General features: G+C 42.2%; 1 protein-coding gene across 4 annotated transcripts; it reads left to right on the forward strand.

Annotated features, from left to right (window-relative positions):
* Positions 1 to 1741: 1741 nt before the first annotated feature.
* On the forward strand, positions 1742 to 20351 carry SAG (S-antigen visual arrestin). 4 transcript variants are annotated; one of them, XM_062606480.1, is made up of 15 exons: positions 1742 to 2504; positions 4284 to 4429; positions 4999 to 5059; positions 5149 to 5193; positions 5492 to 5685; positions 7229 to 7288; positions 8411 to 8478; positions 8674 to 8809; positions 9161 to 9245; positions 10462 to 10534; positions 11442 to 11579; positions 11882 to 11959; positions 12799 to 12822; positions 13229 to 13308; positions 20084 to 20351. In XM_062606480.1, exons 2-15 carry the CDS (start codon positions 4340 to 4342, stop codon positions 20170 to 20172), a joined length of 1221 nt encoding a protein of 406 aa, XP_062462464.1. In that variant the 5' UTR covers positions 1742 to 2504; positions 4284 to 4339; the 3' UTR covers positions 20173 to 20351. The 4 variants fall into 4 exon arrangements, 2 of the variants coding, with proteins under 2 accessions (XP_062462464.1, XP_062462463.1); XM_062606479.1 differs by having other exon boundaries at positions 1742 to 4429; XR_009962345.1 differs by having other exon boundaries at positions 1742 to 4429; positions 11882 to 12822; positions 13229 to 13293; positions 20079 to 20351.
* Positions 20352 to 22719: the final 2368 nt, after the last annotated feature.

Below are 22719 nucleotides of genomic sequence, written 5' to 3' on the forward strand. Positions count from 1 at the left end.
TTGAACAAATGCCTCTATCCTTGGAAGGTTGATGTGTTCTTGGCTGTTTTGGATAAAATACTGAATTGAGGAAATCGGTATCTGTGTTTCAGACACCACTGAAAATAGAAGGCTTTTTCTGCTGTGGCACTTTGACTGCTACCTTTGAAGTTTCTAAGCCAGGAATAGGAGTTGCACGTTTCTTTAGAAAACACAGAAACCCTTGTTGAAGATAATGCTCTTGTTCCTACTTCAGAGTAACGAAACAAAGGCTTCAGCTGTTCAACATACAAATTCATACGTAACTAAGAGCCGTCACTAACCACCCTCCTGTTTCCATAAGAAAAGTAGCCTTCTGTCCAGCTCTTGGAAGTGAGAACTGTAGCAACAATGGAAAGATTCACTTCGGCATTCTGAAGCATTTCTAAAGACAAGTTATTTTCTGTTCTGCCTATTGCTGTGGCAGAAGGTCCTGAAAAGGCACCTACCAAGAGTCCAGGTGACCTTGGTTACTGCAGGAAAGCAGATCACTAAATGACAAGTCAGCATGATGAAAGATTATTGGGAGATTAACATAATAAAAACTGCAGGCTGTACTGGGGAGGATCAGAATGGGTTTAGGATGTTTATAACTCAGGCTGCTACATTTGTGGTTTTCTACAACATGGGTGCAGGTCTTACACAAGGGCTTTGTTTTGCCTGCTGATGCTGTTACGTAGTAGGTTAATAAAACTCAAGGATAAGGGTTAGCTAGCTAAGACCTTAAGCATTTTAGATTAAAATTCCGTAGGACCAAGGTATGTAGGAAATTCTGGTAACCATTTTTTTCCCCTATAGTTTATTTACTTCTGTGACTCCTTTTTCTGCTTCAGCCTGCAGAGCGAACAGGAGGAATGGATGTACCTGCTGTGCAGAGGTGGCTGTTGCAGTGTTTCTCTGCTAAAGGTGCAGCTGCCCTTCAGGTGGTTCGGGGGGTGGGCACTTTCTCCAGACATCAGGGTGCATTAGGAACATGTGTTATGGCAGAGCTGCTTCCAAGCTGCCCTGAAGATGTTTGCAGTGGTGCATTTACCCGCATCTCCCAGGCCCTCAGAGGAGTAGCAGGTACAACAGGAATGCTCATTCCTCTCCTGAATGACTAGTAATCCTGCAGTGGCAGCAGCACAAACTTAACAAAACCAGCTTCTCTCTTTTGCTTTTGCATTGCATAACTGAACAAATGTGTTGATTTTTGTGGGTTAACTTACAGGGTCTCTTCCCTACTTTGTGCAACCAGGATCTGGCTTTTCTTCTGCAGTACAGGCACATGTGAGTTTCCATGGTTTAGGGCTGTCTGGCTTATCTGTGCCAGATGATTAGGCAGACTAGTGATAAAGCTTTCCAAATAATCCACCTCCAGTTAATAAAATATTGCTGGAATTTGGAAAACACTGAAAGAACTGATGAACACTGGTTCTGTGTTCATTTTATTGCAATAACTTGTGTACTCAGGCCACTATATTCGCAAATGTTGGTGATTGTTTGCAAGAAAAGCAGGCTTGATTTGTGGCAGCAGGATTGCCTGAGATGGAGGGTGCTGTTCAAGCTGGCAAGTGGATGGGATATCATGTGATCCTTCTAATCAAAGTAACAGATGCAGCCCAGAGGAAAGCTGCAGCTGTTTATGCAGCTTGTAAGCCAAAAATTACACATACTGTTGTGCATAATATCAAGACCAAATTCGGGGGGGGGGGGGGTGGGGGGGGTGGGTGGTGGTGGAAGCTATGCTTAGACATTCATCAAGAGAAAAGCTAAATTGACTGAAATCTTTGTTCATGTGTCTTAGCTCTTGGGTGTTGTGCCTCACTCCGTAAGTCAATTAAGGAGGGGAGGTGTACTAGCTAGCAATACACTGTTTTGCATCAGTATGCCAGTGGGATGCTGGTGGAGCAATAATAAATAGCATAGTCGTTACGAGAATAACACATTGTTCTCAATGTTTGGTAGTCTTTCATAATGGCATCTATTTATAGAGACTTGGTTTGGTGCTTTATGAGCTCCCTTTTTTCATAAATGGCTCTTCTTTGTTCAGTTTATCAGGCTGGATGGCTTACAACCTTAGGAAGAAGATAGAGAAAGAGCTTTAGAATAAAGCTGCTTTCAGTAACCATCCTGTTCTATGTTAAGTCTGTAGTCTTTGCAGATGTGAGTTTGACATTGGAGACCTCTTCATTAATAATCTGAGCTTCCTTAGGTAATGCTTCATGTTGCTGACTTAACCACTTTCTAGTTGTATCTTAGCCCAGGTACAATATTTGCTTTTGGTGGGGGATTAATTCTTGAAATCCTGGATGGGACGCAATGAGGGACGTGCTTTCAAATCCCCTACAAATTGTCTTCCTTGTTTGAGAAGAGGTTAGTGATTCTCTCTGGTAGATGTGAAGAAGAATAGGACACAGCTGTGTGGAAAATCCATCTTTCTCCAGTAGTTAGGAGTTCACGTCTTTGTCCTGTGGCAGCTCCTGTGGCATTTGAAACGCAGCAAGGTATTTGATTTTATTTGCTGGTTTGTTTATTTGGGTCTACAGCGTGAATAGGGTGTCTTTCAGCAGAAAATACTATTCTGGAGTTGGAAAACTTACCTGTACTTGATAGAAATTCTTAAATGTGTGTTAAGTCTGTCCTTAATTCTTAAACCTTACTTTTCTTCTTTCCCCTAGCTTTCCAAGAAGGGAAATGTTTTCTTTTCTACAGTTTGTTGCATGTAAATAAGACCTAGAAATTATTTCTACTTTTGAAACAGTTTTTAAATGGGAAAACAAGAAGAAAAATAGTATGGAAGCAGACTGGAAGGACAGTCACACACTGTCAGACCAACAGTCTCTAACACAGTATGGTAATTCACACAGGTCCAATGGGCAGAATCGTACGAACAGGGCACGTGTAGCATCGTCCTTTCCTGATGCTGCTCCTCAGCTTCAGAGTCAGGGGGTTAAGGTTGCACATGGGTTGTCCTGTCCACTATCTGCCAAAAGCCTTTTTTTTGCCTGTGAACACATCTAACTCTGTGAATCCATTCATGTTGGTGATTTCCCTTTCCCTGAAGAATTGTATTCCACCTGTTTTTTTCCTTGGATACAAGCTGTATCATACCCCTGGATATAATTGTTACCTTTCTGGACCCATAGCTGGACTGTTACATTCCTGAAGACTGTTCTGATTTGAGTTCAGTGTTACCCTGCCAGTAACCAGTTGCATTTAGTTCTGATTTAGTAAAATGCAGCAGGATGAGTGAGTTAAGTTCTTGTTTTGAGTTTAGTTTGACTGCTTATTAATACATGCCACCTTTTAAGTCTTAGACTGAAAATTCTGTATCCAAGATGTGGGTATGTAAGGAGCTCTGAAACGGTATAGATGGCATTCTCTTGTGTTCTTGATTTATTTCCTAATAACTATTCTCCTTATATCAAGACACACTCTTGACGTGATACCAAGTGTAACTGCACATGTCAGACTATAGTTGTATATTCCTTGAGTGCAATACTTTTCAGTTACCATTATAGAATATACAGGATTTCATCACCTATTCCATCTGCATCATGAAGGGCTCTTCCAGCTTAACATAGCTTAATTTTGGGGAATCCAGAACAGCTTTGTGTCTGTGGGCAGACTTTTCACCCCTTATCTAGGATTTTTTCCATTCATTCAAGGGTATGCTGTCCCAGGACAGATGACATTGCACTGTTGAATACTTGTAGTGGTAAAAAACCACCAAAACAAAGCCAAACAACCACTCCCCCACACACCTTAAAGCAGCCAAAACCCTTAAGCACTGATATTTGTTATTTCCTGTATTTTATCTGATTGTTAACAAGTGAAATGTCCTTCCTTCTTATGACCACTTAGAGGCTCTGATGACAAATCTTGAGGAAACTTTTGAAAATCAAAGTACCTTGTGTTGATCAGATTACCTTTATTACCTTTAGATTTCTTCACAAACTTACTCACTACAAAACTCTCTGCAAAGGCCAAGCTATCCCTTCCCCTCCAGGTTTTTCTATTAGTCTGTTAATTTTTAAATACAAATTAGAAGGAGTTTTTGGTCTTTTGTAGTATTTCCGAAGAGCTGTTTTTAAATAGTTGTTACAGGGTTTATTTAATGAGGAACTGCTAGAATAAGAAGAAATCAACCTTCTGTGCTGTGCGTGAGTACCTATTGAGAGGAGTCTTTGGTAAACTATGCATGGGAGCATAGAGTGCTTTACCCACTAAGTATAATTCAGCTTTTGTCTCATCCACCTGTTTTCTTCTGACATCTTTCCCAGGGCATTTTGGGGCAGCAAATCTTCATTCACCCACAGTCACATACCCATCTTTGATCATGAGCTGCCCCAAGTCTCAAAAGACAAATGGGAAGAATGCTGGTTCTCAAAAACAAGTTATCTTCAGAAAAAGCACCCGTGACAAAGCTGTAAGTACCGTGACTATGGGTTTATATAGGTATGAGTTTTCCTTGTAGTCAGACAAGTAAAGACTTATTAGAAAGTTATTTCCTGTCTCCTTCATTACTTTCTGAAGAAGGACCATGAACTATATTTAGTGCTAAGTTTGAGAAGATGATGTAAACAGAGTGTATAGGCCAAGCTTCTCATAATACAACAGGAAGGCAACTCGCCTCTCTCTACTCCTGGGTTGTACTCCTGCTGGTAGATGTTTAACAAGAAACAAAGGTAATTCAGTGTCTTTCCAGCCTGATGGTGCCAAAAATCTTTATAGTTTCTTGTCCTGTGTACAAGAATTAATGTTGTACTCTTGAGTTTGTCTACATCTGGTCTTCAATTCTGATGTCCTGAAGCATGTAAATAGTTCTATTGCCTGGTGTGACTTGCATGTTTGCTGGAAAAGAAAATCCATTTAAAATAGAATTATTCTGATCTCTACAAGATTTATCGCTGTATGTTGTGTGTCTATCTGTGTGACACACAGACGCACAACCATCGACAATTTGTGGTTCAACCATGGTCTTGTATCTCCCTACAGCTGACTATCTACCTGGGAAAGCGGGACTTTGTTGACAACATAGGGAGTGTGGAGCCTGTAGGTAAGTCCACAAGGATATGTGCTGCCCTTCCTGCTCTCTGAACCCTGGTTATCCTCTGATAATGTTTGTTATTTTTTCCTTTCTTTCAGATGGTGTTGTGTTGGTGGATCCTACACTTCTCAAGGAGAAAAAAGGTTTGAGGTTTTATGCACTGTATGTTTCAGAGATTGTCAGTCCTCTTTTGAAGTGAGATGCTGAGATAGAATCTCTTATTTTTATTGTTTTAAGGGTACAAATGTAACTTTCCTCCCTGTGAATGGGCTTTTTACTTAGTGTAATGTGTTTTCTTACAGATGGTATAAGTACTGGCTAGGTTATGTAACACTGTCAAAATGGATTTCCCTGGCTGTGTAGTGTAGGAAGAGTTTGCATCCTGTGCTGGCTGCATTGTTAGCTTGCTGCATGTTTTACCCATCATGTCCTTCTTTCCAGTGTATGTGTCCCTGACTTGTGCTTTCCGGTATGGCCGGGAAGACATTGATGTGATTGGCCTCACTTTCCGACGGGACCTATACTTCTCTAGGGTCCAAGTGTACCCACCTGCTGACAAGCCAGAGACTCTTTCCCACTTGCAGGAATCTCTGCTAAAGAAGCTGGGGAAAAATGCTTATCCCTTTTTCTTTACAGTAAGTATCTTATAGGAGCCTCTGACCCTCCTCTCCTTACCTGTTATTATCAGGCTGCTGAGACTTGGTGATGGAGAGAAGACGGGGATTAACAGTGAATTCATATTATGCAATGTTCCAATATTGAGTTACAGGCAATCTACCATTTTTATTTTCTTGCTGTCCTAAGTGGTAAAGTGCAAGAAGATCCTAACTATGTGAAAAAGTCGTTTTCTTGAAAAGAGAAGGAAATACGCAATGGCTATCAGGGTTGGAATACATTCTACCATTGCCTCACTGCTCACAGAAGTGCTAGATTTTTTCTCTTTAAAAACTTTATGGATCAAACAAGTGGATGAAAAGCTCTTTACCAGATGTTTCAAAAATAACAGCTCGTTGCCAAACTCTGATTCTGATAGGATATGCTTCCAGTACTGTCAGTGACACGTCTGCCTTAGCATTCCCTAGGAAGGCCCAGGTTTGAAAAACAGATGCTCTGATACAGCAACAAACAAGTCCTTGAACAATTCTGCCTAGTTGTTATCCACTGCAATGTTATTAACAACTAATGTACAAGTAGTGATCTTCAAACTGCTGGAGTCTCTAACAGGGTGTTAGCACTCAGTCCCCATGAGTTACTCTGCAGCCTTCCCAGTCGATGTCAGAAGTTGCTGGCCCTGCCCAGGCCAGGAGCAAATGAATACTGGCTGGTGGCTGGCTGGTTTTCATGGCCTTAATTGTGTTTCTGACATGGACGCTTTTTACTCAAGCTTCAAGCCTACATGAACAGTGAGTACCACTGCTGTGAGGTGTATTGAGTATCTTGGATGAGGAGGCAGATGTGGTAGCTTCTACTCCAGACTGTGCTTCTAGGGCTCTGTTTGATTTTTAGACCAGCTGCTTTTTGAACTTTTTTCTCTTTTGACCCCTGCCCGTTTTTTTTTGCTATTGAAGTATTTCTGGAAGAGAGGAATGTGTTCCTACAAGGCAAGATAAGGCCTAGTGTATTAAGGCCCCTATCCTAGCCAGAAGTTCAAAAAGTTGTGCACAAGTATTATGAGGAACGGCTGAGGGTACTGCGGTGCTTTAGTCTGGGAAGACAAGGCTTTGGAGGGACCTTATTGCTCTCTACAACTGTCTGAAAGGAGGTTGTAGGGAGGTGGGGGTCAGTCTCTTCTCCCAGATAACAAGCAATAGGACACAAGGTGACGATCTCAAGCTGCACCAGGGGAGGTTTAGACTGGATACTGGGAAAAATTCCTTCACAGAAATTCAAGCATTGGAACAGGCTGCCCAGGGCAGTGGTGGAAGCACCATCCCTGGAAGTGTTCAAAAACAGTGTAGATGAGGCCCTCAGTGACATGGTTTACTGGTGGCCTTGACAGTGCTGAGGAACAGTTGGACTTGATCTTAAAGAACTTTTCCAACCTCGTTGATTCTGTGATTACAGTGAGGGACCTGTTGTCTTCAGGATTGCTTTGTATCTTTTCTGAGCGATATGTTAACTACAGTAATTAACTGTGTAATATTGCTTTGGGGTATTTTTCTCTTCTTCCTCCCACAGTTTCCAGATTACCTGCCTTGTTCAGTCTGTCTGCAGCCTGCACCTCATGATGTTGATAAGGTGAGACCAATGGGACACTTCTGCTTAACATGGTTGAGGAAAGTCAGATGGAAAAAATTGATGTGAATTCATTTGGCTAGCTTGAGAAAAAATTGAGGTGATAATGGGTTTTACTGTGCTATGCCAAAAATGTCAGGAACCTGACTTAAGAGCTGCAAGTGAGTGTCATGGAGCTGAAGTTCTCCGAATAAGAAAGGGAATCTAGTCTAATAGCAAGACTACTGAATCTGCAAAGCTTGTAGTTTCCTTAAGGGTACCACATGCTTTGGAGGTTGACTGCGCATAAAATGATTGCAGCTGTCAGGCTACATGAGACAAAAGCAGACAGAGTGCCTAAAATCTCCTAGTTCTCTATAAATAGCATGTGTTAAGTCTTACTTCAGAATTAAAACAAATGCAGAGGACTGGCCTTTACATGTGTTTGAACAAAACAAAAACCCTGGAGTAAAAGTCATAATGAGACGTTCTGCAAGATTTCTGACACCATTTAAAATAGACCTTTTCTGCTTAGCAGGGTGCTTCTCTGAACAGCAGGGCTAGGCTAACAGCTGGGCAAGGTGAATACAGGTTGTAGAATCCAGCAGAATCCAAGGATAAGTTGTGGGTTTTGTCAAGGGATGATATTCCAGCAAAAATTTCTATATTGCTCTGTAGAGGGTTATCTGGGAATCACAGATGTCCCATGGTGGTATAAACCCATAAATCTTAGACACTGGGAAAGATGAAGATTGACCCTGAGTCAGGTGATTGGCATTATAAAGCCAACTGAGAAATTCAGTTCAGAAACCCGGGGTGGACTGGAGAGCCTTGTATGCTGGTCAGTCTCATAACCCATACCATGCTGTAACCACTACAGCACTGCTCTCACAGAAAACCTTTTAGGAGTAAGGATATTATCTGACAAAGATTGGGAATTAAGCTTCATTTACCAGAAGCAGCATGGAACAGGTGGATGCTGCCATACGGCTTGGCAGGGGTCTCTATTACAATGGTAGGAGGCTGGAAGAATTTGCAGTTGGCAGGAGTCTAAGAATTTCTGGTGTACAGAAAGATATTTAAACATCTGCAGATGTTGTTGGCTTCTGACAATGATTTCACAGCTGCCCTCTCTCTATCTGGCAGACCTGTGGGGTGGACTTTGAGGTGAAAGCTTTCTCAACAGAGAATCTGGAAGAGAGAATTCATAAGAGGTAACAGAACCTGTGTGTCTTCAACTTCGCCCTTCTTAAAGGGGATGGGTTGTTGGTCCAGTAGTGCACCTTGGTTGCTTGTTCAGCTTTACCCCACATGTCATTGGACTTCTTGGGTGTTAGCACATGTGAATGCAGAACTCCTACCTCTGCCAAGCACAAAGTACCACCTCATTCTCCTCTGCTGCTTCCCAGGAACTCTGCACGTCTGCTGATCCGTAAGGTGCAATATGCTCCAGAACAGCCAGGACCTCAACCTTGTGCAGAGACCACCTGGCAGTTCTTCATGTCCAAAAAGCCATTGCACTTGAAAGCTTGTCTCAGTAAAGAGGTGAGGAATTTGCCCTGGGCTGTGGACATCATAGTATTGGCATGCCAATATGCATTTTGCTGCCTGTAGTAGCTACTTCTTGTGTTACTCGAATGGTCTCAGCTGAAATTGACTTGTCCCACCACTTAAGGGCTCTGATGTATTTTCTGTCAGTAGCTACTGTTAAGAGAGCCTGAGACCAGACACATTTGAGGCTAAATATATCATTGAAGGGTCATGAATCATTGGGAAGGGTTTCTGTGCATTTTGTCTTCTGGCTTCTGTGAGGACATTTAATCTGGGATGACTAGAGGGGTTTAGGGTTTAGGAGAAGCCTCCTGGCTGGATATCTGAGCATCACATTTCTTCCAGGTGTATTACCATGGCGAGCCCATTCCAGTCACTGTCATGATCAATAACAGCACAGAGAAAACAGTGAAGAAGATCCAAGTCCAGGGTATGTTTTTACTGTTGCTTGGCGCTCTTTGAGGGCAAGAACACTGAATGATGAAAGGACTGAGAGGAAACCAGTGCTTGCAACAGCTTAAGCAGGCAGTATGGGACAAGTCAGGAATTTGTCCCTCCACCGTGTTTCTGTTTCTTTGTTGTTCATCAAGTGATAAACTACAGCTTTTTGCCTGACTCATGGTTACTCCTATGGCTTAATTTCAGGCACCAGTATGTCCCCTCTAGTACAAGGACATATGCCTCTAGGACAGGTCAGATGCTGTGAGGGAAAAGCTACCTTTTGGGAGGCCAGTGGGAAGGGCTCTCCTGTCAATGTGATGCTCCTGCTAAGTGTGATTGTGCCTTAGGTTGCATACAAGTTTGCTTGGGGTTTCAGAAATACCTGGCAAAGTGAGAAAGGCTGCTCTGCCAGTGATGGTGTAACCTCTCCTGAGGAAGCTGTGGGCAGGGGCTGAGGTTCAGAGAATTCTCCTGTGCCTGTGTTTTACTTGTGGCACTGCATGTTTTCATTCCACAAACCCCATTGCACTTGGACCTGTGGAAGACTGTGACACAAAGTATGAGAAAGAGAAGTCAGGGAGGGAACAACATTGCTGAGGTTTTTACAGAACTCTACAGCAGTAAAAGCCAGTTCAGAGCTGGTCTTGGATGTACTGTCTAGTGATTGCCAAATGTTTTAGGCTGACACACCTCTGTCAGATTTAAAAAGACCTCGTTGGTCCCCATATTTTCTCCTCACCATTGTTTCAGGGTTTTTGTGTTTGATTGGAGAATATAAGCTATTTATATCACAGGCTCTTGACTGCAGTCTGCCTGGTGATGGTGTTTCCTGAATGCAAATGTGTGGGCTATAGATACACAAGAGATACTAGTGACCAGAGATGAAAGCAGATGTGCTTAGAGAAGAAAGAGGAAGATCTTTATAATGGGAAGAGTAGGCTCCCAAGGGAAACTGTAGGTTGTGGACTTTGTCTTCTCTAAATCAAGACTGAGTGCCTCTCAGGGAAGATAGGAAGGTAGACTTTGTCCATTTCTGAGCTGTTGGTCTCTATCCAGGCCAGGCTGCCTGACCTGGTGGTCCCTTCAGGCTCCAAATGGATGAGTTTTCCTGTTTTCCCCATACTTTCTTCCATTCCAAGACTTAGGGGAGCAGCTGTGTTGTTTCTGATGCTTATGCAAAACTGATTGTCCTCTTTCTCACTCAGTGGAGCAGGTTGCCAATGTGGTTTTGTACTCCAGTGATTTCTATACAAAAGTGGTAGCTTCTGAGGAAGCACAGTGAGTAAATGCTCTGCTTATCCCTTCTTGCTCCTTCACACCCTTTTAATTACCCTCTTCCTCAGTAATGGGAGGTACCCCTAGCTGTAGTCTGGCAGTTGCCTACTATTATAATGCTCTCTCCTCTCATCTTTCTTTGTGTGTGTGTCCCACACCACCTGTACTGTCTGGATGCAGGCAGCTGGCCTCCTTTGCACATAACCAGCAGGGACCCTGCACCTTTATTCAGAGAATGGGGAGTTTGCAGAAGAGGTTTGAAGAGTAATTACCTACTAGAAAAGCTTGGCAGGGGCTGTGGAAGGCTCCCCATTGCTTGAAAGCTGTATTAAATAGAGATGCAACATTTTTCTGAAAGGTGTTGCTGTTTGGGTGTAAGTCATGGATGATCTAGCTTGAGGTTAGTTTCTTCCACACCATTTCATTTGCTTTCTTCTGGTCTTAGAAAGCCCATTAAAACCATGAGCCTGTTGGCATTGTGGGGAGCCACCTGCTCTTTTGTAGTGCACAGTGCAGCATTGAACTTCACTTTGTGAGGAGGGTTAGACACACCAGGCACTTCCACTTTTCTGGTCTTCTGCTCTATAGCTCAGGGACATGTTTTTCACTGAGAATTGGTCTTCTCAACTAGGATACATTTTGTCCAAATTTGGAGGTCTGCAGCATAGTTTAGACCTGCTTTAGAAGTCTTCCTTAATGTGAAATGGATCATTTTTTACAACTGCTTGTTCCTCTGTGATTAGGGAATTTTTTTACTAGCTTAGATGTAGACATCTGCATTGTAGACAATTTGGAATTTGGACAGATAAATCCCACTCCTTCTGGATGGCTTTGTAATCTCTTTTGGTTGGGTGTGCAACACAATTCTGAGTGTATCACTTTTCTCCTCTCACCTGCTTCTTATTTTCAGAGAAAAGGTGCAGCCAAACAGCAGTCTGACCAAGACACTGACACTTCTGCCATTGCTAGCAAATAACCGGGAGACACGGGAAATAGCTCTGGATGGAAGGCTAAAGGATGAGGATACCAATTTGGCTTCTAGTACTATGTGAGTAGAGTTTTAAATGGAGGGTTATAAAGAAAAGGGGAGGATGGAGCAGACACTTTTATCAGGAGTTTGTAGCTGTAAATGTGTGTTCATATGGGTACATCTAAGTTGCATTACTTACTCTATCATATTCATTTAGGTTAACTAGTGACCACAGATCTGGAGAGGTATTAGCTGTCCCTGAGCCTTGCCTGCTTTATCACTTTCAGGAGAATAGGATGTTCACCTAGTTCTCACTCCAGCTGTACATTGTTGCTATGTTGCACTGTTGCCACCTGACACTGCTCTGTTTTCTCTGGTAGTATTAAGGATGGAATAGACAGGACAGTGATGGGGATTCTGGTTTCCTACAAGGTTAAAGTGAAGCTCACTGTTCCAGGGTAAGAGTATCAAACTTTTTGCTTCTGCATAGATTTAAGAGGGGAGTGTGTGTACTTCATTGACAAGTGGGGAGAGGGCAGGACAGTGTACCCCAAGAGAAAGGGCACAGCTATAGGACATGAGGATCCTCTAAAGCAGAAATTTACCAGTACTCAATTTTGGCCTATCCAAAGGACTTGTCTTGAGCAAGAGGGGTTGGATTAACTTCCTTAGATACCAGATGACTTTTCAGCTGAAGTACAAATCTCTCATTTGCAGTTCATGTGAGGCTTTATGTTGTCATTATTACTCTTCCAGAGCAGAGGTAGAGACATCTGCCTGCAAGTCCTAAATACTGTGAGTCATAGATACCAGTGTTCTGTACTGACCCAGCTTTCTGGGAGAAGCTCATGTTACTAGCACGAAATAGTTCCCAGCATAGAGTGCCAAAGAAGACCAGGACAACAACTCTGTGATGCTTGTCACTGTTTACATTTGTATTTCATTCATCTGTCCTTCTTTCTGGTATAAAAATGAGGCAATGACTTGCCTAAAACATGATAAAATGACTGCCTCCTGTAGTCCTGCAATTGCTTTTGCCCTCTGGCTGTCAGAAAAGGAGCCGTGCCCAAAACTTGGTCAGGAGTTCAAAACTTAGACGTTCTTCATGGGAAGGACATGAAAAGTTAAAGTTACATTTTTTAAGAACAAGTTTATTTGCATGTTGTGCTTTGCAGCATGTAGAGAAGAGTATATGAGGAAGGTGATTTTAATAGTCTACCAATAAAACATTTGGTAGAGCACCAGAATGGAAAGGTACTAAATATGCTTCTGTTTTTCTCCTTGTTTTCTTCTGTAGCATGCTGGGAGACCTCACCTCCAGGTAAATGTCATCTTCCCTTTCAGACCATGCAGTTATAGTTGATAATTTGTCTTTTTTTTTTACCCTCTTACCTATTCTCTTTCCCACCTCCCTGAAAAACATAACTATACGTTCAGCTGATAGAAGTCTGTGCATTCAGCTGTGAAAATGAAGCACCTACAGAAATACCATTGCTTTTATGTACATGCAAGTACATGATAAATGCAGTTTATTAAAGTGGATGTATCTGGGATATTTGTGGGTAAATCAGAGTTTAACTCTTTTTGAGGAGAAACTTACGATTAGATAAAGATGGAAGAATCAGTGAAGCTGGAGTTCAGGGCTTGGGCTGGCCTGAGGTGGGAAGGGGATTGAATCAGGCATGAATGGAGCTGTGGATCTGATGCATTCTATCTTCTTCTCAAAGTGAAGTGGGCACAGAGCTGCCGTTTCGTCTCATGCACTACAAGCCTGATGAAAAGAACCCAGCAGGTCAGTTATTCTTGGGTTTTGTCTTTTTTCATTAGCAGACTCAGATGAAATCTTACCATTGCAAGGCTTGTAGTGATTTGTTCCACAGGAAACCTTTAGAGTCTACAAGAGTCCAGTATGGGGGCTGCTCTGTATGTATATCTATGTATTTGCATGTGTGTATATATATTGTTCTTTCAACCACAAAGCACAAATCAGTAGGGAGGGCAGATGCTAAGACGGGAGAAGGTAGAAAGGGATCATGTTCTGGTTTTATCTTTCATCTGTGGAATCAGAATTTAAAGTGCAGTGCTTGAGGAAGCAGTTAAATCTCATGACTGCTGTGCAGAATGTCCTGAATGAAGCTGTCAGCAATTCCAAGACAGATCCCAATATAGCAAACAAGCTGTCACAGAAAACACTTAAGACATGAGCAATGTAAAAAGCAAAATACTTTCAAGCAAAGTTGAGAGGTACTAAAACTGTACATGATTTTATAGTTCCCATTACCTTTATGTGGCCTTGGCCATGGTGTCTGTTCAGTGGTTATCTCGGAGGAATGTCTCTTCAGAGTCAGGTCAGTTAGTAGGAACTTTGAAGCAGTGTATGCCGCTAGCCTTCCCCAGTCATGTGGAGGCTTGAGATCAGATGCCAAAACTTTCTTGAGCATCTGTGTTCTCCTCCCACTTCCTCAGGCCCTGGCTGGCTCTGCTGTCTAATGGTGAACATACAGAAACTGCAAGGTGCCTGCACTGAATCAGAAGCTCCTGAGGCAGCTGAATCCTGAATCTGAGGCAGCTACTGAACAAAAAAAAACCCACTATGCCAGCATTTCAGTTTTGGGGTTGTTGTAGATAGGTCTTCTTGTCCTGCCCTCTGTATTTGGACAGAGTTACATGGGCTTCAAACAGAACCCCATGGCTGCTTCTGTGTTACTTTTCTTTTTCTTTCTTTTAATTTTCTCTTTGGCCCCAACCTTACCTAAAGCTGCTGTTTCTAAGAAACCATTGGACAATGGTGGGCCCTGTAGGAAGAGCTATCCTGAGACAGGTGCTTTGCTCTATACTGGAAGCATTAGAAAGGACTTGAGTCCTTATTGTATGAAATTGTTGGAGGAATCAAGTGGGAGTGATGAGGAGAGACTGGTGATCCATTCTCCATTCAGTTGCTCTGGTTAGGAATCCGTGTTTGCTAATTACGGAATTGCCTGAGTGAGCAGAATTAAGTTTCTTCACTCTTCTAAGAACTGCATTTTAGGATATTCTCACTTTCGCTGGGAGAAGCCCTGCTGTGAGCTGTGCCAGCATGGCCTGCTAGCACAGAGACAGAACATGCTCATAGGAGAATGCATGTTATGCCGCCCATCAGAGTAGCACAATGAGTCTGGGAAGCACTTTCAGGACAAATCCACAAGATCTGTTCTCCTCTTACCCCTTTATGCTGTGGCTGCAAAGGAGACAGCCACATCATTGAGGAGTAGCACACAACACCCCACAGCAGCACACAGCCCAGACCTGCCCCCAGCTGTCCTGTGAAGTGGAAATTGGGTCCTCAGGATTGGTCCATAGGACTAATAAGGTTGGATCACCCTGGAGAAGCTGCTGTGAAGCAAATGCTTTTGTTGGCACAGCTGTGCCCACACTGGGGGTTTCCCTTTCATGGTGCAGGTCAGCAAAGCTCTGCCAGCAAAACACTGAGATAGCTGCACACTTGATCTCATATGGGTGCCTCATTGGGAGACCTGCTTTGGCAGGGGTCTTCTGTCTCTTCTGGTAGCTTGTACATGCTGAAGCATTTCCCTCACACTTCCCTGCAGCAATCCCCCTGCCAGGTACTTGATGAGGAGCTAGGGGTGGCACTAGTGGCCCCAGGAGCAGTGTCTGGTGAGGGCCATTTAGTGTCAGTGGGAGCCCCATATGGCAGAGGTGCTGGGTGGCCAGCTTAGGAGCTTTCATGAATATGGAGGAAAGGAACAGGCTGCCCAGGGGAGTGGTGGAATTGCTGTCCCTGGAAGTGTTCAAAACTGTGAAGATGAGGCCCCCACTGATATGGTTTAGTGGTGGCCTTAGCAGTCCTGGGGTAAAGGCTGGACTTGATGATCTCAAAGGCCTTTTCCAATCGAGCTGATTCTATGATTCTATGAAAGCTTGAAAACTTAAAACAAGGATCATCCAAAGACTTAGGCAACTGTAGATTTTATATTTTTAGAATGGTGTGAATTTTTTACATGACATTTTTTGGTGTTAACAGTGCCACCATCCCTTTTTTATTACTTATGCTTCAGGCAGATCATTCTGGCATAAGTATTTGTAATATGAGGAAAATGGGAGTAATTTTTCGGTTAAAACATCATTTCAAAGGATGGCTGATATACTCCTTTATATAGGACACTCAAAATGATGTGGGTAGAAGACTTTACAAGGGAAATGAACTGCGATATTTCTCAGATTGCTTCCCCCAACCCATTCTCTTAACCAAAGAGAATACAAAACAATATAACCCATGTATTGTTTGCTACATCAAAGTCTTCTAGGAGCTGTCAGAAGACAGCTGTGGTTCCATGTATTTTGCACAGGTTGAAATTTCAGGTTTCTTGTAAACTGAAAACTTGTATTTTTTTCAGTTATGAGAAACAAAATTTCAGCCTTTCAGGAGCTCCCATGGGAAAGCCTTACAAATGATTACCTCCAGAAATAATGTTTTCTCATAAAAAAGATACTGTAACACAACAGCAAATTCCTCTGAAGCCTGCACAGCTGACTTGAAAACTGTGTTGGAATGTGGTGTCTGAGCTCATCATAGGGAATAAGACAGCCTCCCATTTGAAGCTGGTAAATGTAAACTACTTTTAGCTTTATAGTTTTCCATGCACTGTGCCTAATCACGCTTCCTAATGGTGAGTTTGTGGGTTTAAATTTTTTTTTCTACCACCTTAGCTCGTAAACTCTGAGAAATAAAATGTGTTTCATTAGTGAAACACCATCTAATTTGGAATCAAGCGAATCAAGACTTGATTGCAGAGATGGAGCTTCAACAGTGTTTAGGCTCTCAAAGCCCCCAAAAGATGGGCTTTTTCTTTGTTGGCTTGTTCCGCAGCCTCTGCAGTGGGTGTAGACGGGTGCATGCACAGGGAGTTCTGCCATCACTTCTTATCTTCTTTTTCCATTCCCTTTTGTTTTTTTGGATGAGTCAGTAGCAACCAGTTTGCCTATTGCATTCCCCGCTGACTTGACTTTCACTTCATCTTAAGGCGCAGCTGGGAAAAAGGAAAGAAGTCAAACCATCTTACAGAGTCAAAGCTAAACTGGGATGAAAAGATACTGCATACTATGATTTATTCCTTGCGGTGGAGCAGTATAATTTTCCTTTCTCTAGCCAAGATGATTTATGGCAAAGATAACTAAAACATGTGTAGCATCAGTATATTTAATCATGTAGGGCTGGTTTGAGTGTAGAGAACCTCAAAAAGAGAAGCTTCTCAAGAAAATGATTTAATTTTTGGGGGGTCAAAGTGGGGTTAGTGTGATGAACTTCTGTGTACTTTATTTCACAGCAGATTACTTTGCCCTTTTTATTTGTCTGTGAGTGAGCCGTGCAGCATTCAGCACTCGGTAAAAAGCAGGTCTCTCAGAGTCTATGGCTGTTGCAGCTTGCTTGGTCTCTGTGCCTGGAGGAGACAAAAAAGGAATGGCTTGCTACCTTTCCTTTCCCATATTTATTTATAGCTTCCTTGTCTTGGTCTTCTTGTAGGCCAGCATTTTGCATGTTTCATGTGCGCTGGTTTTGTAACTGCTTTTGTACCCTTGTGTTTCACAGGTGGTTATTTTCAGTGAAAGCAGCTCCTGTCACATTGTCAAGTCTGTCTTTTCCGCCTGTTGACAAAAATGTAGAGAGATCTGTTTCTTTTAAAGATAGATTCAAACTGGGCTGTGTCTCTTCATGCTTCCAAGACCTTTCCCGATCAGCAGTTAGCCCAGAAGCTCCTGCTGGGTTTTTCTCAAGGCTGTGGTCTCAGCGTGAGTTCTTTGGTCTGGGGTTTTCCTGCCCTTCTCCTGATGTTTTACATTTTGTGGGCCTATGTCTTGGATACTGGCCTTTGTTTTGGCTGTCGTTCAACAAATGGTCATTTATCTGCTTCCTTGTTAAACTTGCATGAAAGGGGTGGTTTGAAGAAACCCATAAATGCTTTGTTCCTTTAATAGTAAAGTTATGCCTGCCCTATATTGGTATTGTAACTTTGAGAAATTCGAGAATTTTTAAAGCGCTCGAATGTCTTGAAAAATAACAGTGCTTACTCCCCCCCCCCCCCGGCCCCGAAGTTAGGAGAGGTTAAAAGCAAGCTTATAATGAAAATTACCATATGCCACAACTTTAATTATACGGAATCATTTCTGTGGCTGCCTAATAAAAGCTTACAGAAAACCCTCTGCAGAGAGTATGATGCCATTCTGGAGCCTTCTTGTTCCTTGAACACAGCACCTTCCCATCCCAACCCTTAAAACAACTGCTGGCATGGCAGTTAAAAAAGGAAAGTCTTCCCATTATCAGGCTCCTGAGAATTTTTCCCTGTTACAATGTTAAATAAGCCACAGGACAGCAAGACAACTATGTGGAGTGGGCCTAAGCTGCAAATGTTGCTATTTAACGAGCACATGGGATGTAGTATAGCAGCCTGAAGGTAAAGTAGTGCATCTTTGAATACATCTCGTGTGTATGATAAACATTACTCCCAGCTACCCATGTACTGATTCAGTAATAATTTATCTGACAGACAAGTATATGTCTAACTGAAACAATACTCATTTTGTAAAATTGGCTTCAAACTGCTTTGATAGGTATCTCACTTAGCCTCACCCACACCACTGATGTCACTGTTCCCATAGTAATGAATGTACTTCAAAGTGGGGAAAGAGAGCAGACTATTTAAAGAATAGAAATTGGAGAAAAATTTAAATGAGAGTGATGCTCTATGTGTTGGAAATTTTAAAAGTTCTAAATATTTCATTTTTTTAAAATATGAATGAATATTTTTTAAATCCATTTCAGTCAAGCATGCATGCCCTGAGACTTTCCAGACTTCATCTTGGCTTCTGTGAGTAGAGGAGAACATCCTTTCTGAGTCTGGATGGGCACCATCATGAAGGTCTTTACAGGATCCATCCTTTGAGGCATTTTGGCCAGAGTGGCCCCATTTGGCATGCTTTTAATGCTGACTTTTCCAGCAGTGCCAGTCACCTCTTCTTGCCCTTGATTTCAGTGTCCATTGTGGGTGGGAATTCTCAAGGTAGTGAGTTATCTAGTCACTGAAGCATCTCAAATCCCAGACAGCTTCAGTAGAACGATAGACTAGGTGCACCTTGCTCCATGACTTCAGCTCATGAGAAGTAAGCCAATGAAGTGACTGTTACTTGCTAAAGTAACTGTGAGAACAAGAAGAAAAAAATCCCCACCCCTATTTCATCCCTGCGATACAGGCTGCTCTGCTTATTTTAGGCTGTGCTGAAACAGCTTCCAAAGAATCCTGCTGGCAAGCAGAGTTTGCTACCTGCTTGTGGTGTGGTTAGCAAAGATCTCATTGAAGAAGTGCATGTGCCAAAGGTTTTAGGATTATATTTAGGAAAAGATGAACAGGGGTATTGCCTCAAGCATGTAACCTATCTAATGAGAGACCACCTAGGCCTTCCTGTATTCTGACCTCTGTTTGATTTTAATACCTTTATGTTTATTGAACATCATCTTCGTATCAGCTGACTACTTACATTACAGTGACAGACCAACTAAAACTAACATCAGGTCATGCATGCACTGTCATCTCTGAGTAGAAATGTGTGCACAGGTGTGTCTCTCAGCTGTGATCACTAGCAAGCATAAACGTGAAAATCTGTCTTTGTTTCCTAGCTCTTTTGATGTCTTGGGCAATGTTGCTTTCCTGTTTGGGAGATCAGGTTTTGCTGCATCAGGTGCACGTATGCACATTTTGAGACTTCCTGGAGTTCTCCTTGTCCTGCTGCAAATCCTTCTGCTTGTCACTGTTCTGGCTTGTCAGTTTAGAAGTTTTTACTGGTTTTAGCATCCACTGTTCTAACTAATTGGTGTATCTTTTTTCCTCCTGTACTGCATGCTGATGACTGCAGGGAAGGATGGGTAAGTTTCTTTTAATGTTTCACGTTCTAGCTGCGGTTGTGAATTGACTCTTTGAAAAGTCCTTGAAACTGTCTGAAAATCCATGGGGTCCACAGAGTACACTTAACTCCAAAGTGAGAAAGTTATTATGTCTTGACAAATTACTGATCAGTTGAACTGCTATGACTGACCATGTGAAACTAGTTTAAGAGAACATGGTTTTGCCTCACAGTTGGAGGGAGGAATGTGTTTGTGGTCAGCTGATATTCTCTAAATCTGAGTTTCAGGAACTCAATACACTTGACCATGTGCCCTATTTTGCTACAGAAGGAATAAGGATGAAAGGTTTCACATTTTGTATCTAGACAAAGACTCTTTCAGGCTGCAGACTATTCAACTAGCTGATAAACATTTAGCTGGAATTGATGTGATTTGGTACAGATGAAAACCTTCTCAGTTTCTGTCCTGACTTGCTCAATCAACTGCTTTTCATGCTAGCTAGAATACCACTAATTAAGATGGTGCCTGTGGGAATGTGATCTAAATCCCTTTGAAGACAAAGGAAACATTACCAGAGCCTACTCCAAGTTTCTCTTCTTCCTCCTATCTGTTGCCTTTAGTCTCCTGGTATAAAAAAAAAATGGTAACTTTGTGGTTTGGTTTCTTTTTTTTTTCCATTTCAGTGAAGCAGAGCTGGTATTTGAGGAATTTGCTCGTCAAGGCATAAAAGATATGGCTGATGATGAAGACAAGAATATGTCCTCAGCTGATGAGTGACTAAAAGAACAAGCTGCCAGAGAAGATACGTAGTCTGGCATCAATTAGAAATGTTAGGACCTAGGTTTCTAGTAAACTGCATGTTCTCAGTGCATGCATGGTCTTCCAGGGATCAGCCCTGAGGTCAGTGGACATAAAATTATCTCTATTGCTTATTAAAAGTTTCACCTTTAGAGGAATGTAGCAAACTCAAGACCTGATGCTTACTTGCGCTACCAGAGGAGGACAGGGAAGGCTGTTGCACCATGACTCCTGCTTTCAGAGCTACCTAATAAAAAGCTTGGTTGCTTTCAGCACTGCTGATGGTGCTGCTGCCTAGACTTACTCTGTGTCAAAAAGTCTCTTAATTTTGAAATGCTAGTGAACCAAATCCTAGTCTGGAAGGCTGGCTTGCAGCCCTTGGTGATTTACTGAAGTTTCTCAGTGGACTGTACAAAACTGATTTTATTTCCTTTTGGTTGCTTTTTTGTTTATGCGTTACCAAACTCATCTAGTGAATATCCTCACTGACCTTGCACCCTTTACTGTGGCTTACATCCACTTTCTGTACCATTAAATTTCTTGCAAGTTATCTTCCACAGCAGCTATAATGCTGAGATACAATATTAGCTTTCTAGCAATGTGCTTAACAACCTCATTATTAAAGATGAGAGAAATGTGCACTATTAATTCCTTAACAGATCTCCCTTTATATAACCCCAAATAGCAAACTGCAAGTCCAGACTGATCCTGTATGTAATCTAATTTCCTGTATGCAACAGTGCTTCAAAAGAGGGTGCAGTAAAATTAAGGAGGAAATTACGGGGCAGCCTGCCCTGAAGAGCTTTTTCCAACATACATCTTCCAGAGGTTGGGTTATGCTTTAAGAAATGAGATTGTATTCTGCAAACTTTGTTCTTTCTTGTTGATCTGGATATTCTCATTATCCATGTAAATGTCTAACCCTTTCCTGAATCTCACTTAGATTTTGGCTGAAGTGAGTTGCATCAGCTAATTACATTTTGCATGTAAAACAACTGGTGTTTTCTTTCTCTTGTTTTTGCTCTAAATCTCCTTTTCAATGTCTCTGGTTTAAATCTGGAAAGCCTGAATGTAGGGCCTTACATTTTTAATATAAACTTAATTTTCCCCCCTATGCACCGGAAAATGGAATTAAGAGCTTTTCACTTAGTGAACAACGATGCGCTTTTCACAGAGAAGAAAATGAAGGAGACATTGAGATGTCTGCTTCCTCCCGGCAGGAGTGGGACTGCTGCTGAAATCCTGCTGCAAGCACGATGCGTTTCCGTCCTGCTTCACACTGCAGAGGCTGACAAACCGAGCTTGCCCTCTCTTTGGCTTAGGTTACTACTGGTAACTGTGACAAGCTAAAGCAGTTGAAGAAGTGTGGGCTGCACTCTGGTATTTCTGCAGAATCACTCTACATACAGGCCTTGTTTTCTGAGCAGAGTTTTGTTTATTTTTTCTTACAGACTTCATCATGGTTACAAGCCCTACTTTTACAGATGGGCCAAAGTCATTAACCAAACAGCTTTGTGTGTGGCCTCTAATACAAATAGATTGGGTTAAAAGTTAAGCCTTCTCCTGTTTGTTTCTGTAAACTGGTCTCGATTAAGATGAATTAAGACCACAGCTGATTTCACAGTTCCATCAGTGTTCTCACCCAGTACCACCTGGAACTGTGTTTGGTTCCATTAGTCACAATTGTCTCACCTTAGATGAAATTGCAAGAGTTGGTATGTTTGCTCTGCTCTTTTCTAAGCACTGTGTGCTTTGCTGCTGAAGAGACCCTGTGGCCATTTTCAGGTGTTTATGGTCAGTGTAATTTGTACGATTTCAACTTTGGCTTTTGGAGGAGGACTAGGCATTTTTCACTTGGATTTCTGGCCAGGCTTTTCCAATAACTGTCCTGGCATTTTTATTACCAAGTTCTTTGTGGCTTGTGAAGAACACACCAATGCAGTAAGAATTGAACAAATTGCTCTTTGTGAATATGATGGTTTTGGAGAGCTAGTGTTTAGGATTTAAAGATACTAAGAAGAGGTACGACAGTCTTCTAGTATTGCTTCAAAGTGTGGCTTCTTCCACAGAGCTGTTTGCTTCAGTGTTCCTGGCTACTGCACCCATAGGTATGGGACTAACAAACTTAGAGGCCTGATGCCTTTTTTCTTTTTCCTTTTTTCTTCTTCTGTGTCATCCTTGTTGAGGTACCTCTCATTGACTTTCAAATTCCTCTCAAATTCATCTGTGGTGATGACTTCTGTAAGCTGTGTAACAAAATCACAGTGCACTCTGCTGTGCAGCAGGGAGGAGTTGAAATGGTTGTTAACCTGTTCTTTTGCCTGGCCTTAGGAAAGCAGTTTCAGACATTGACCGTTTGTTTAGCCATGTTGGATGTTTGCTCATTTACTCAGAGAGCAAGGGCTTTCTGCTGGTTCCTCCATGTCCTGCTGCAGGCCAGGTTAGACTTGTACTCTCCTGCCTTTCAGTCAGCAGAAAAGAGGTCTCTAGCAGGAACTGTTTGCCTTTTATCTTCCCTTTCTTCTG

Source organism: Pezoporus occidentalis, unplaced genomic scaffold, assembly GCF_034315485.1.
Source record: "Pezoporus occidentalis ecotype Australia unplaced genomic scaffold, CSIRO_AGI_Poc_V1 ctg97, whole genome shotgun sequence".
Taxonomy (NCBI): Eukaryota; Metazoa; Chordata; class Aves; order Psittaciformes; family Psittacidae; genus Pezoporus; species Pezoporus occidentalis.